The 16,671-nt window shown below is 38.2% G+C and overlaps 1 protein-coding gene across 2 annotated transcripts in view; it reads left to right on the top strand.

Moving 5' to 3' along the window:
- The window catches only part of OXCT1 (3-oxoacid CoA-transferase 1), a 128,602-nt gene that overhangs the window by 94,899 nt on the left and 17,032 nt on the right, over positions 1-16,671 (top strand). For both annotated transcript variants that reach the window (XM_059173888.1, XM_059173887.1), the window contains one exon: positions 13,259-13,348. In XM_059173888.1, coding sequence (XP_059029871.1) covers positions 13,259-13,348 — 90 coding nt within the window. The remainder of the gene's footprint in view (positions 1-13,258; positions 13,349-16,671) is intronic.

Genomic DNA, 16,671 nt, shown 5'->3' with positions numbered 1-16,671 from the left:
AACTGGTGCAGCCACTGTGGAAGACAGTTAAGGAGGTTCATCAAAAAATTAAAAATGGAACTACCATAGGAATGAACAAATCTCTTTTTGGATATTTATCTGAAGAAAATAAGAACACTAACTCAAAGACATATATGCACCCCCATGTTCATTGCAGCTTGGTTTACAATGGCCAAGATACAGAAACAGCCTAAGTGTCCATTGATGAATGAATGGATAAAGAAATAGTGGTATATCTATAATGGAATATTCAGCCGTATAATAAGAAATTTTGCTGTTTGTGATAACTTGGGTGGACCCTGAAAGTATTAAGCTGAATGAAATGTCAGAAAAAGACAGATACTATATGATCTTTCTTATATGTGGAATAGAAAAAGAAAACAAAAAGCAAACTCATAGATGCAGAGAACAGTTTGGTGGTCGCCAGAGGTGGGTGATAGGGCTATGAGAAGTAGGTGAGGAGGGTCAAAAGGTAAGAAGAAAAAATAAAATAAAAACAGTAACAACAACAAAAACCCACATATGTGTTTCAGAACTATCTTATTCTTTATCCAGCTACTAACTTGTAGTTTTGTTAGTGTACTCTGCATTGGTAGATGCTTGGGTCCTGCAAAGACATAAAGTTTACTTATGACAGGAGAACATTGAAACCAAAAAGAAAGCACGGATTCATTTTAACAGTCATAAATCTACTTGTTTTTTAGGGAGTTAGAATTTACAGAGGTTTTTAGCAATAAGCTGGAAGAGTTATTAGGAGAGGCCCTCACAGAGGGAAATTGGAGAACTAATCTTCATTTTGTTTTGATTTTGGTGAAAAAACAAAAACGACAGGAACATGCCACATACTGAGATTTTTAAAAACATAAACTATATTTTGGAATAACTAGATTTTTCATATTCTCTCACCCAATTTCCCTCATTATTACAGTCTTTTATTAGCACAGTACATTTGTCAAAAGTAAGAGACACACATTGCTATATTACTGTTTTGGGGGTGGGGGTAGGGTGTTGGTCTCTTTTTTTTCAATTATAAATAAGAAGACTTAACATGAGATCTTCAATTTTCAGGTGCACAAAGCAGTATAATTTTACGTGCACAATACAGTATTATAGCTGTAGGCACAGTGTTGTACAGCAGATCTCTAGAATTTATTCATCTTGTATAACTGAAACGTTATACTCATTGAATAGCTCTGCATTTCCTGCTCTCCCCTAACCCCTGGCAGCCATGATTCTACTCTCTGCTACTGTAAGTTTGATTATTTAGATACTTTGTGTAAATGGAATCATGCAGTATTTCTTCTGTGACTGGCTTATTTTATTTAGTATAATGTCTTCTAGGTTTACCCATGTTGTAGCATATGGCAGGATTTCTTCTTTTTAAAGGCTGAATAATATTCTATTGTATGTATACACCACCTTGTCTCTATCCATTCATTTGTCCGTGGACATTTAGGCTGTTTTATATCTTGGCTATTTTGAGTAATGCTTCAGTGAACATGGGAGTGCAGGCCATCTCTTTGATATCCTGATTTCAGTTTTTCTGGCTGTATACCCAAGAGTGGGATTGCTGTATCACATGGTTGGTTTATTTTTAATTTTGAGGAAAACTGCTATACTATTTTTTGTGAGCAGCTGTACCATTTTACATTCCCACCAACAGTGTACAAGGGTTCTAATTTCCTCACATCCTTGTCAGCACTTACCTTTTGGGTTTATTTGTTTGTTTGGATAATAGGTATGAGGTGATACTTCATTGTGGTTTTAAGTTGCAACTTTTTTTTTTTTTTTTTTTTTTTTGAGATTAGTGATATGGAACATCCTTTCATTCAACTGTTAACCATTTGTATGTCTTTGGAGAAATATCCAAGTCCTTTGCCCATTTAAAATACCCTTCAACTTAGGCTCCATATAACATGTATCTGAAATAATCAAGTTTGTTTGTTTTTTTAGATTTTTTATTTATTTACTTGACAGAGATCACAAGTAGGCAGAGAGGTAGGTGGGGTTGGGGGGGCAGCTGGCTCCCCACTGGGCAGAGATCCAGATGCAGGGCTCAATCCCAGGACCCTAAGATCATGACCTGAGCTGAAGGCAGAGGCTTAACCCACTGAGCCACCCAGGCACCCCTAAATAAATAAATCTTTAAAGACACTTCACTTTTCATTTTTTTCCCAGCATCATCTCTCTCTCCTTTCTTTCTCTCTCTCTCCCTTTTTGGTCACCCAAGAGCTGGCTTTTGAAAAGATAAGAAGGTAGGGATTAATTTATGCTCCCTTAATATCCCTTGTTATAGATCTTCCAAAAATATTAAATTCATGGAAAATTCCCTGAAGTAATTTTTTCAACCTCCTTTAGTGTTTGAAAAAGTTCTTGGTTTCCACCTTATTCTCCCCAGTTTTAGGAGGAGCCATTTTGGCTCTTATGCACTTTCAGTTCCAGAGTTCTCAAAGGAAAAATTGTGCTTTTGATTTCTGGTCCCTGTGATGTTAGGGCTCCCCACTCCCTCAACACACACACAGTGACATGGCTCTCTAGCTCTTCCTGTTGTTCTCAGGGTGGGTTATTCTCAGAAAGGTGGTATGCTTCTCCCTCTTGGGGTCAGACCACATACTGGCCCCAGGATCTGAATCTCTGTGGAATGATGTTGCCCATGGTTTTCCTAGTCCTGAAGAATAGGGAATGCTTTCCTACCAGAGGTGGGAGTTTTCTTCATATGTTAGAGTCATCAGGTCAACATGTTACAGATCAGAACTTGGCACAGGAGGGAAAAAATACTCTTCAGTAATGACTAAAGGGTTATCAGTTTGACATGAATGTTTATAGCTGTCAACTCCCAGGAGGTATGGGGTAGTCATTAAACTGGGTCATCAGGTGACTCTGGAGGACATCTTGAGAACAAACAGAGTACTTATTAAGTGTGGAGTCAAAGCAGTCTCATGTCCTTGCATCTAACCCTCTAACACTTGCTTAATAGGGCACCCACACTTAATATACATAGCATACTCTCACAGATTCTTGGAAGTGACATTTTTTTGTCTTGTTTTTAACTTTTAAATGATCCCTTACATTATTTTTAAAATCTTTTCTACTGTGGATTAAAAATGCTGGTAATGATTTCCATGTATTCCTTAATAATGTTCCTTTGGTCCCTGTGTCTCTCTCTGGGGATTCTGTCCAGCTGTCAAAGATGGCGGCATAATTGCAGTAACTCTGGTACTGTGTGCCTTACAGCTTGCAGACAGAGGGAGAAGGTGATGGAGCAACTGTGTTCCAGCCCGTGGTTCTTGTTCTCAGACCTCTCCCTCCATCCCAACCAACCCACGTCCCATTTTAAGAATCAGAAAATAAAATTTCTGAAAACAACTATTTTCTAGTTCCAAAAAGAAGTAGTAATAATTTTGTATTCTATGTGAATGAGTTTTTGAAGAAATTGATATATTTTATCATTTATACACGCAGACAAATAAAAATGATTGTTACCTTTTAATTTGTATTTTTACATGACACGTTGTGATTATCTAGGGAACTCCTAAATATAATATCAGCCTTTGATAAATTCTGTGTGATAGTAAATGGAATCTATTTTCCCATTGTTAGAACATGAGTTTGAACGGACCATATGGAATTCCTGTGTTTGTAGGTCACACATGGTCATACGTGGCAATTTCCTGCGATTCTAATACATTTCTGTGTGTGATCCAAGGGAAGGAAGAGGTTGTTAATGTAGAAGATAACTTACCCTTGCATTTTAAGTATATATGCTTATTCTGTTTCTGGATAATTTACAAGACCAGAAACTCCAGTACTTAGTTATATTTAATAAATTCAATTAAATATTACTTATTCATATGTAATAATCCTTAATCATTTTAAATAAAAACAAATCCCCTTATATGTATCCTGGAGCACTTGCTCAAGCTCTTTCCATTGATATCTTCTGTAGGAGGTTTGATAAAACAAGGTGAAGTCCCTTGGCCAGGTTCTTTGATGTCTGTTTTCATCTTGGCAGAATTATGAATTGACTCTAAACTGAAGTTATAGCTTTGAAACAGAGCTAAGAATAACGAAGTTTTTGTCCTGTCCATTTTATTAATTCAGTAAAATAGAACAGAATGTGAGTCTCTCTGATCTTGTACAAAGAAGTTAACCTATCCAAAGTGCCTCATTTATAACCAAAAGAGACCTAGTCACCCATTGATTATAACTTAGGAAAAGAAAATGTGAAAGTTTCATACGTCTAAACTATTCACCTAATAAATGCTTACTGATCTCCTGTACAAAGGTGGAGTTAATGATTCACAATCAATTTTATGTGCGTTGCAGTTTTTTTCTTTACTTGGAATGATGAGGTTTCATAAGTGAACTCTGTAGACACTATTGAGTGGTATTTATACTTTTACAAAATGAGAGAATCAGGGTAGTTAATTGCTAGAAACAACTCACTTTTTCTGTGTGAAGTTAATTGATTTCTGTAGTGTGTAGGCACCGATTTAATCCAAATAAATGTGATCAGTCAGAACAGAGGGTGGTAGGGTCTTGGAGGCCCACTGTTGTATTTTCAGTAGCTAGATGGTGGTGGAGTTGGGAAGGCAGGAGTTGCAGTGTCTCTCATAAAGAAGAATTTCAGTTATAACTGCCTGTATGGCCTGACCACTACCTGCCAGTGGAACATCAGTCCTGATGTTCATGCAGGTCATTTGGCAGATTCTGCAATAGGGATAAGCCAGGCTGCTGTGGGAACATCCAAGAGAGGTCCCTAATCAAGTCTTGTTGATGGGGTGGGGCAGAGGCCTGTGAAACTTCCTGGAAGAAGTAGTCAAAATGTGGTACACAATGAGTGAGCTGGAGTACACCTACTAGAATGAGGATGGGTGCTTAGGGCATAGCGTGAAGCCATATGCTATGCACCAGCAGCTCACTATTCCCGACACAGAAATGGGATCTGCTTTGGGAGGGTTGAGGCAAGGTTGTCCCAGGCTTCGTATTCCAACTGAGGTGTTTAGACTCTGCCCTGGCACACTAGGGGACTACTGAAAGGTTTTAAGTAGAGGAATAACATAAAATATTCATTTTTAGAGAGATTATTTGTATGGCTGTCGGAAAGGTTTGAGAGAGAAAAGGCTGGATGTAGGTTGACTATTAGGGATGTTGTTACAGCACTTAGGAGAAATCACAAGGATCTTTGGTGGCAAAAAGTCAAGAAATATTAGAAAAATTGGATTTCTTTGTGATTGAATGGCTGATTGCACATAGATCATGAAGGAGAGTTAAGAGTAAGGAAGTCTCTGATTTGCACCTTGATGTGGATGGTTGGCCACCAGCTGAGATAGGGAGTTAGTAAGTAGATGATATTTGACTTGGTAAAAGACACTTTATTTAATTTGGAATATACTTAGCAGAGATATGTCAAAATTAACATAAAGAAGTTTTGGTTTCTCACACAGAACCCAAAGGAGTATCCCTGATTGGCAGGGAGCTCTCTGTGCACTGATTTGGGGATTCAGATTCCTTCTATCCATGGCTCCACCATTTTCAACGTGTAGTGGGAAGAAAGGGGAAGAATATGGAACCATAGTGCTGGGAAGGCTTTGTGGTCCAGCCCTGGATTTATTATATGTCTCGCTCACCCACTCTCTGTTGGCCAGACTTTATTCACATGACCAATCCTAACCTCAGGAAGGCTGGAAAATGACTAAATGTGCCCAGGAATAAGGGGAAAAGATTATGGGAATTAGCTTATAGATTGTGCTACCTGAAGACTGGGAAACTTTTGGTTATTGAAGTTTGAGACTTGGAGGAAGGATCTGAGCTGGAAATGTGGCTTTGGGTGTCATTGGAGACAGGAACAGTTTATGTCAGGAGAGCAGATGAAGTCACTTTGTCAGAGAAAAAGTAGAGGCAAGAGCAGAAGGTCAAGGACAGAACTTTTAAGTTGGCCAACACACAAAGCTGGCGTGGGAAAAGGGATGCTGGGAAGGAGCTGCTGGAAAGCCTTGAAATAGGAAGAGCAGGGGAGTATCTCAAGGAGTTGGTTAAAAAAAAAAAAAAAAGCATAAAATGTAGTAGGAAGGTGCAGGAATATAGTAAAGTAAACCCACGAGATGTCTACTGAATCAGGTAGTTAAATGTTAGAGACCTGAGAGAGTAGTTCTCACTTCGAAAGCATGGTCAAGGCAGAAAGGAGATTTTAGCGCACGAGGAATCAGCAGGAAGGAGCTACAGAGTGGGGAGGTTAGAGAAACTGGAGCCAGGGGGATAGTTGATGTAACAAAGTCCCCCAGAGAACAGGAATGAGAAAGTTTATTAAATGAAGTTTTGAGTTTGTCGAAGTGCTGGTTTTTTACATGCTTTCCTTTTTTTAAAGCCCATATTATGATTGATAACTGAGATTTGTTACAAACGATTTTAGTAACTTACCTGGTAATAAAGACTGCAATTATATTTCTAGCCCTATATTAGCTGGTTTACATGATCAGTCCACCTGTAACTGGGAAATACAGTTAATCTTTGAAAGGAAAATCACATTTTTCTTGGTTTTGAATACAAAGTACAATGCAGCAAAGAGAAATATTACTACTTAACTTTGTTATAACTTGGCAAAACTAAGGCAAATTATAAATCTTTTATTTTCTCTAAAACGGAATTCTAACCTCTCTTTTACATTTAAACAAATATTGATATTATATTTCTTATCTTCCTCACTCCTAGTCTTTAGCTAGGAGAGTGTGTAGAGGCCCTTTCTTTCACAGAATATTTCATAATGGGGAAGTGAAATAGAAATAAAGAGGCTTATATTTGGATTGAGGTGGGTGCTGAACTTGCCGATGTTTAGTATTGAGCCACAAAACCTAGTTTTGTTATTAAATCACTCCACAGCTATCTTTCCCTTTTTATTCCAGTCAGTTAACATTTTCCAGTAAGTCACATAACATTAATTTAAAATGCTTTAAAAATTGTTTCTGTAGGGATACCTGGCTGGCCTGGTCAGTAGAGTATGTGACTCTTGATCACAGGGTTGTGGGTTCAAGTTCCATGCTGGGTGTAGAGATTACTTAAAGATAAAATCTTTAAAAAAAAAAAAAGGCCACAAATTTTTAACAAGTCAGGAAATGACAGATGCTGGCAAGGATATGGAGAAAGGGGAACCCTCCTACACTGTTGGTGGGAATGCAAGCGGGTGCAGCCACTCTGGAAAACAGCATGGAGGTTCCTCAAAAAGTTGAAAACAGAGCTACCCTACGACCTAGCAATCGCACTACTGGGTATTTACCCTAAAGATACAAATGTAGTGATCCCAAAGGGGCATGTGTACCCGAATGTTTATAGCAGCAATGTCCACAATAGCCAAACTATGGAAAGAACCTAGATGTCCATCAACAGATGAATGGATAAAGAAGATGTGATATATATATATCTAGAGATCTAGATATACATATATATTATATATATATACATATTATTATACATATTATATATGTATATATACTATATATATCTAGATAGATATATCTAGCATATCTAGATATACATATATTATATATGTATATATAGTATATATACTATATATAGCATATCTAGATATACATATATTATATATGTATATATAGTATATATACTATATATACTAGATATAGTAGATATCTAGATATCTAGATATCTAGTAGATAGATATCTATCTAGATAGTATTCCATTATATATAATGGAATACTATGCAGCCATCAAAAGAAATGAAATCTTGCCATTTGCAATGACGTGGATGGAACTAGAGGGTATTATGCTGAGCGAAACAAGTCAATCAGAGAAAGACAATTATCATATGATCTCCCTGATATGAGGGATTTGAGAGGCAAAATGGAGGGTTTGAGGAGTAGGGAAGGAAAAAATGAAACAAGATGGGATCGGGAGGGAGACAAACCATAAGAGACTTTCAATCTCACAAAACAAACTGAGGGTTTCTGGGAGGAGGGGGATAAGAAGAGGGTGGTGGGGTTATGGACATTGGGACATTATGTGATATGGTGAGTGCTGTGAAGTGTGTAAGCCTGATGATTCACAGACCTGTACCCATGGGGCAAACAATACATTATATGTTAATAAAAATTCTATGACCAGAAAAAATAGTTTATATTATACATTGTTTCTCACTTAAGACTAGAATATAAGTAACAAATCTGCAAATAAGCCATTTTTACCTATATATGAATAATAAAGGTGATAGCAAGAATCATTTTTAGTATTTTTGATATTGTATTTTAAACAGGATTTCACAGAACTATTCAAATATATTCATTTTGCCTTTCTGTAAAAACCTTAAAACATCACCAAAGGTGATGTTTTGAACTTGAATTACTGTCTTTGGGAATGAAATTTAATATTTGTACTTGGGTACATTGAGGTTTTTTTTTAATGTCATGTTATTAACATTATTTCTTCTACTTTCTTTCAAATTCTATTAGGAAATAGAATCAAAGTAATAAGTAAAATATATTTAAAATATTGACTTCAGTTTAAATCTACTTTCTAGAAAAAAGTAGATAACCATATTCATCTTTTATTCTTAATTCCTATTTTGCTATCTAGTTTATAATTGACCTTGAATAAAAAATATTCATGAGTTGAGGATAATGCTTCAGTTAGTATTTTTTATTTATTCTTTTTTTTTTTTTAAAGATTTTATTTATTTGTCAGAGAGAGAGTGGGAGCGAGAGCGAGCACTGGCAGACAGAATGGCAGGCAGAGACAGAGGGAGAACCAGGCTCCCTGCCAAGCAAGGAGCCCGATGTGGGACTCGATCCCAGGATGCTGGGATCATATCATGACCTGAGCCGAAGGCAGCTGCTCAACCAACTGAGCCACCCAGGCGTCCCTATTTATTCTTAATTCCTATTTTGCTATCTAGTTTATAATTGACCTTAAATAAAAAATATTCATGAGTTGAGGATAATGCTTCAGTCAGTATCTCTTTAGAAACATTTGTAAGTGTGTCATAATAGAGCATACAACATTCCGAGTTCATCTTATTGCTGTGTTTTTTGCATACTTGATACTGGCGTCCGTCTTTAATGGCAAAAAGATGAGTTGGCCATGAAATGAGTATCCAGCAATCATCTCTCCATTATGCTAGCCAAAATACATTTCAGAGCTAAAGTTGCACCATTCAAGAAATGTATGTTTGCTAATGAGATTTTAAAGAAAGGCACACTTTGTGTCACCCTGGCCCAGTGCTTCAATCATGCCCAGAATCTCTTCTGTGTCACAGGCCTATTTTTCTCTGAGAATTACTTTCACTCTTGTGATTTATGTAAAGGTATATTTTTAGCTTCATAACTTCTCTGTCTTATCAGTGTCTTGTTTTGTATGTCAAATAGGTTGTTGGATTTGGGGGAGGGAGATAGAGATGGCTGTGAGGTCTGTTTCTCCTCTCTGTAAACTGGCAAGCATTGTGTTGGACATGTGGATAGAGAGGTAAATTTTGGTATCTGGCATAGTCCCCTCTGTGAGGGAGCAGTAGATATGGTGTCCCTCCGAGAGGCTTGCTCCTTCCTCTCTTGCGCAGCTATAATAGTTGTGATTCTACATCCAGTTCTGTCCCTTCCATAGAACTCACTTGGACGTCACATCATATTAGTCACACTAGCTGCTGTAAGGAATAGGACTCCCAATTTCAGTGGCTTAGCATTTGCATTTGCATTTGCATTTCACTCATATCACAGTGCAGGGTGTTTCTGAGTAAGTGGGCTCTATTGCACACAGTAATTTAAAGACCCAGAAAAACCCCGAAGGATGGAGGAAGCTCAATCATCCTCCAAGGTCACCTTGGATGTCAGTGTCCAGATTGCAGAAGGCAAAAGAGCATAAGGGACCTGGAAATCACAGGTATCGCCTTCCTCGCTCCATTGTCAAGAGCTCACACACAGGGTCACCCCTAGCTGCAGTGCAGACTGGGAAATGCAAGTTGTTGAGCCCCAAAAGCGTGGCAGCTAAGGTGGGTTGAAGGACAGTGATCAATTTCTCACCATTGGAGAGTTGAGTCTCATCTAACCCTGTTTCTTTCTGCTGGGGTAGATAGAATGAACTGTTTTCCTTTAGTAACTGATTCTGTTTCAGAAATCCCCTGGGAACTGAAGTGGAAGGGAAGAGGTTATTTTCTTGCTCCAGTACAATGAACTTACTTTAAAAAACAGGAAAACCAAGTATTTGAAGGTGTTCCTGTTAACCTGCTGGAAATACTTTCTCTTAGGTGATGCTGCTGTTCTCTGGGCCATCTGGCACCCTGCTCTGGGGAAGCAGCTCCTCTGGGAGATCCATTCCCCACCCCTCCCCAGCTGCCTCTTCCCCCTCCTGCTTCCCCAGGCATAGTGACCCCTGGCGGCCTCACTGCCCAGCTAGGACTTAAACATGCCTACGTCCGTTTAATCCTTTCACTCCTCACTCATCCAAGCACTGAAATGATGAAAAAAAAAAAAAAAAAAAAAAGTTGAAATTCACTGTGTTACAATCACAGACTAATTAGCAAATGTGCCAGTGTAGAAGGGGGGGAGGCACTCAGCACTAGACTCTTGGGGATGAGGGAGTTGTGGCAAGGCTTTTATAAAGGGAGGAAATTTGGGGTGCCTGGGTAGCTGAGTGGATTAAACCTCACACTCCTCTGATTTTTGGCTCAGGTCATGGAGATTGAGCTCCGAGTCAGGCTCCCCACTCAGCAGGGAATCTGATTCTCCCCCTCCTTCTGCCCCCTTTCTCACTCTTACTCTTTCTTTCTCACTCAAATAAATAAGTCTTTGAGGGAGGAAGATTGGTCCAGATCTCCTTAATTACTCATGGATGCTTTTCCTCCCCCCCAGTGATGGAGTTTATGAACCAAAGAGGCCTGCTGTGGTCATCTCTAACTCTAGCACCCAGTACAGGGACAAGCTCATACTAGACACTCAGTAAACCAAATACACTGGATGGTGATATATGTCAGTACATTTATTAATTTTATTTATTCTGCAGTTTTCCATATATTATCTCATACTCCTCATTACAGCTTTCAGAGAGAGCAGATATTCTTACTCTTGGTTTATAGATAACAGATTCAGAGATAGTTCAGAGAATTTGCCAGTGTTCAGGGGGTTCATGGGCCAGATCTCCGGTATTCTGCTCCTGAGCTCGTGTATATGGGCAAGAATGTTCTTTTTAGCAGAAACAAAGTGACATTTCTTCTACCATATTCTGTAGCTTTTTATATTCCTGCCAGTACAGTGTTTTGTACTCAATACATGTTCTATAAATATTTCTTAAACAATTGACAATGATTTAAAATGTATAAATCAGATTCATCTGAGTTGGACAAGCTTCTTGTTAAAGGTTGGCATAAGCTTTTACCTATCATTGTTGTGCCACAGGTGAAAAAAATTTGCCTAATTCAAAGATTTTTTAATTTTTTTTAATTCAAGAAGTCTAAAATTCTAGTTTAGTTTCTGCTTTTCTTTGGCTTCATCATTCTGCTAGCACTTATCCCTTTAGAGTCTTCCCAAGGACACTGTGAAAGCTGAGACTGGATGAATGTTCTTACCACAACAGGTTAATTCATTTCTATAATGGACTTGCTTTAATGTCCTTTGATGCTCTAAAATCTCAAACTTCCTTAGTACTGGAGTTTATGATAGACATTGATTGCTTCCATCTCTGAATTACTTACATTTCATCCCATAAGGTAGAGAATATATATTTCTCTACAGAAATATTATGAAAATAGTATGCCTAGCTTATTAAAATCGCAGCTAAGAATGAAGGCATGGCTCATGGAAGCATAAAATTACAGAGATATTCTGCTTCACTGAAACATCCGTTTCTGAAGACAGAATTCCTTTGTACCTTCCGTGTCTGCCCTGCTCCCTGCTCCTCTCCTACCGCCATGCCACTCCACAGCCACTTCCAGCCACTGCCCATCTCATTTAGCGGAGATGGACCATGAAGACATCTTGACCACTTGCTCCTTTCCTTTATATAATGCACACCTAATTCATGTTTGTGCGGTGTTGGCATTGGCTTCTACAATGTTTCTGCAATCTGAGAACTTGAGACTTCTCTGTTTGAAAGCCAGGTGTGAGTGCATTGCCTCATCTACTTGTCACTATGGAAGTATAGAGAAGGAGCTGAGAGTTTACTGTCAAATCATCAAGAGGACTTGGATTAAAAAAATAAATAAAATTTTAAGAAGGTTTCAATGTTAGAAGATATTTCCCTTCAATATACTTGAGTAAGAATTTATTTCATCGTCTTTGGCAATACCTGCTTCTTGCAAGACTCTGGAACCAGGAGACAGAACAGACAGTGGGAATTATTCAGAGTGGCCCATAGAATGTGGCTGCTAAATGTTTAATGAATGAGGAGATGGACAAGTGAACAAAAACAGAATGGTGATGGTGAAAGGCCCTGAACTCGGCTTCTGTTTTCTGTTTTTGCTTACCAGCAATATACTTTTTGTTTTCTTTGGCTTATTTTTCTAAGAGCAAGATAAATGCTCAGTTGTGGAAAGACAGACCTACCTTTTCATATTAATGATTACTGGCAAAACACCGTAAGTGCCTTAGCCTACTACCTAATGACATTTTAATCTGTAGGAAATCCAAGAGAGTGCTTTAGAAAGTGTTTGCAATTGAAGACTCAGTGGTGCCGATTTTGTGTTTAAAAAGAAGAAAGTGGATGTCAGGGGTGTGTGAATTTCAGTCTCCTATCATTGTAGTAATAAAGTGCCAGAATTCTGAAATGGTTCTTAAGATTTTTCTTTAAGATTTTTTTTTTTAAGATTTTATTTATTATTTGACAGAGACACAGCAAGAGAGGGAACGCAAGCAGGGGGAATGGGCAAGGGAAGCAGGCTTCCTGCTGAGCAGGGAGCCCAATGCGGGACTCGATCCCATGACTCTGGGATCATGACCCAAGCTGAAGGCAGATGCTTAAGGGCACCCCTTAAGATTTTTCTTATCTACTGATTGTCTTACTGCTAGTATATCATCAACAAAGTAACGTTAGCCACATGTAATAAAAATGACATCAAAGCATTCGTCCTGAACTTATCCTTCAATTATAGAATAATAGAATAACAGAATATTAATATTCTAAAGGTTCTAGTACTAAGCAACAAAGGTCAGTGAGTTATTCTCACTCATTATTCCAGTGACTTATTCTTGCCAGTTAATTTTGTTCTGCCACATATCAAAAGAAGTGAAAAATAATTACATCCTCTTTTCCATTTCTGTTTTGCAGGGGAAGATGGTGAAAGGAATGGGAGGGGCTATGGATCTAGTGTCCAGTGCGAAGACCAAAGTGGTGGTTACCATGGAGCATTCTGCAAAGGTAATGTGTGCTGCGTTTGGAAGTTCCCAGTATGCCAAAATCCTGTATGTCCGGTCATGCATCCATGGTTTTTGTTGTTTTCTCAGGCTCTTCTAAATTAATAGCATTTATATTTTAGAGAGAAAGGTTGCAAATAAACAGTTATTTATTCTCATTCAGCTAAATGGTTCTTTAACTTTGAGCAGAAGAAACAGTGGGGTATTCCTTAGTTATTTGCATACACAGTAAGAGTAAAAGCTATAATGTCTTCAAACTCAGTGAAAAGGTATCAGGGCAGATGTTACGATTCAGGTTTAAAGATGATTATAGTGGTTGCTCTCTGCATGCAAAATGAAAAAAACACAACAAAATATGGCTTTTCAACAACAGTTATTTTCAAGTGGATAATACGGACTCTTACCAAGACACTGAAGTGCCATTTTGGGAAGGGTGAAAATGGTGGACTTGATGATAGCAAGTGTCCTTACTCTGAAAAGTAAGATACTTTTATTTTGGTAAATCATTAAATATTTATTGAGTATTGATTATGTGTTAATACTTCTATTATTTGGGAAGACAAACCACACAAAAGTCATGGACCTCATGGAGCTTACATTTGGTGGTGGTCAGATAATAGTTGTGATGATGGTGGTTCATCATGCTACAATAATGAGAGCTACCATTTATTGAGCTTACTGTGTATCAACAGTATACTAACCACTCTGTGTGTATTTGCATGTATAAGCTCATGAATCTGAAATAGGTGTTTTTTTATGGTTTCAAAACAGCTTCAGAGAAGTTAAGTTACTTGCATGAGGTCGTATAACTAGTGGAACTGAGATTAGAACTAAGTGTCCATGATTCCAAAGTTCAGTCTTCTAACTACAGAGCTGTCAGTATAACTTTGCTCCTTGTTCCCAACTCAGTGTTTTTGAACCAACTGAGCTTAATTGCCTTTCTGACCTGAATCCATGGGTTTCTAATGATTTGCAAAATTCATACTGGGTGGTGCTCTCTTCGTTGTCTATGCTTTGTTCATTCTCCCTTATTTTTTATAATTCTTAGTTTTAACACAAAATCTGCCTGTTCTCACCTTGAGACCTTGAGACCTGCTAATTTTAATGGAAATGTTAGTTCAGCTGCCCTGCGTTTTGTTTTTTTGTTTGTTTTTGGTTTTTGGTTTTGTTTGTTTTTGTCTTGTCTTTTTCTGGGAGACAAAGAGAAAGAGCATGAGCAGGGAGGGCAGAGGGACTGAGAGAATCTCAAGCACTGGAGCCTGACACGGGGTTGATCTCAAGATCTTGAGATCATGATCTGAGCTGAAACCAAGGATCAGATGCTTGACCAACTGAGCCACCCAGACATCCGTTGCCCTGTTCTTATTTAGGGATGCAGCATCGTGGGAGAGCATAGAGCTGGAAGATTCGCGTCTGTCTTGCTTCCCAAGAGGGAGTTCTGTTACAGAGTGATGTGTTCCATGAAATGATTTTGTTGTGAAAACTGTAATAAATATGAAAATATCATGAATTGTTTTGTAAACAGTGGAAAGGAAGCAGAAGAGCATAAATATGGAACAATAGAAGTGAAACCAATGCAGGTGACTTCTGAGAGATGTCTTGCAAAAGCATCCAGAATACTTCATTTCAGAGGCAAAAAGGATGCCAAGCATGCAAATCAAATCCAAATCTTTTCTGGAACATGATGTCTAATTTGGAGAAAACTCTCTGACTTCTTTTTTGTTGTTACTTCAATGTTGATGCATAAGCATTGAAGTCTACCTCATTTTAGATTATTTTTGCGCATTCGTTTTCAAAACATTAGACTTGTATTTAGCAAATTCTACCCCCTCCCTTTTTCCAAAGTCTTTTCTTTCATCTCAGCCAGAATTTCTGAAACAGAAAAAGAAATGGTTCTTCAAATGTTTAATTAGAAATCCCTACTTAAAGCTTTTTACAAAAGCAAAATATTTTCACTATTTTTTTCTTCCTAGGCAGTTTTTTGGTGTCTAGCTACCTTTTTTTTTTTAGGCTTCTTGATATGTCCTTCTTCTGCCCTCTAAAACTGTCAGGAAAACGAAGGAAGGTAGTTACAGTTTGAGTCCTTATGAGGCACATCACCCTGTGCTTGGCGTTGCACGTACTGAATCTCATTAGCTTCTCAGCGCCCCTCTTAAGACTGAGATGTGGGCAGGTAAAGAAATTTGTCCGGGTGTGTGAGAGAGCCGGGAGCTTTGTTCAGCTTCGTCCAGCTTGTGTTCATTATAGTGTATGGGCTGCATCCTCACCAGAGCACACTCTGCACCAGTTTCATCCAAATCTGCCCTTTTCTGGAAGCTTCAGGTTTCAGAATGATCACTTTCCCTTTTTAAGTTTCCCCTAAGGCTTTCCTTGCTTTGGTAAGATATTTACCTGCAAAAATAACTGTTCTTCTCGAGGCCTGGAATGCTCCACCTCACATACCTGCTTGGCCTGCTCCCTCAATTCACTCAGGTTTCTACTCAAAGAGAAGCTTTCTTCTGATTATTCCATAAAACAGAAGTCCCCCCTCTTCTAATGGACCTTCACCGCCTTCTCCACCAGAATGGAAGTTCGGTGAAGAAAGGGGCTCTGTCCATTTTAAGAGCTGAAGAGTATCATGTCTAATGCACATTAAGACTCAGTAAATACTTGTTGAATCCATTAATTCTTCGAATAATACTGAGACTTTGAACATGTAAGAGCACTTTTAACTTTTTCAAAGCCCGTTTCACAAGTCCTGCCTCCATATCTCATCATTACAATGGTCCTATGAGGAAGGTCTTGTTTCCCCTGCAAAGGAAAACAAACCCAGTGCCATGGAGGTTGAAAACTTCTGTAAAAGTCAAGTACACAATTAGGAGCAAAAACAAGCTGAGAATCCATGTATCCTGCCTTTGGGCCCCCATTTTTTTTCTAATAACCTTTTTTGTCTGGCAGGTACCATTACCACTAACAATATAAAAGAAAGTGCTTTGTTCTCAGTATTGTGTACCGGAAATATTTCCTAAGGGTATAACTTTCAGAGCACAAAAGCAGAGAAATTCAGTCATGGTTGTCATTTATTGGAAACAAGCAAAGCTTGGGTACCTATTTTAGAGAACATAAATGAAAGCCCTCTTTCTAAAAGAGGTTTAGATTTTATTTTACAGTAGGAGGTCTGGATTCTGAAAGGATGAAAAGAATCATAATTATATTGTTAGGATGTTGGGGATAAGTCTTTATGAATAAGGTTTTGATTACATCTAATCTATATCTGATAACAAAATAGAAATCTTGAATGTGGTTTTACGTTGGAGAGGAATTATATGGAGAGGAATTATATAAAGT

Source organism: Mustela lutreola, chromosome 5 (genome assembly GCF_030435805.1).
Source record: "Mustela lutreola isolate mMusLut2 chromosome 5, mMusLut2.pri, whole genome shotgun sequence".
In the NCBI taxonomy this organism is placed as follows: domain Eukaryota; kingdom Metazoa; phylum Chordata; class Mammalia; order Carnivora; family Mustelidae; genus Mustela; species Mustela lutreola.
The sequence above is the reverse complement of the archived record's forward strand: the minus strand, read 5'-3'. Positions and strand labels throughout refer to the sequence as shown.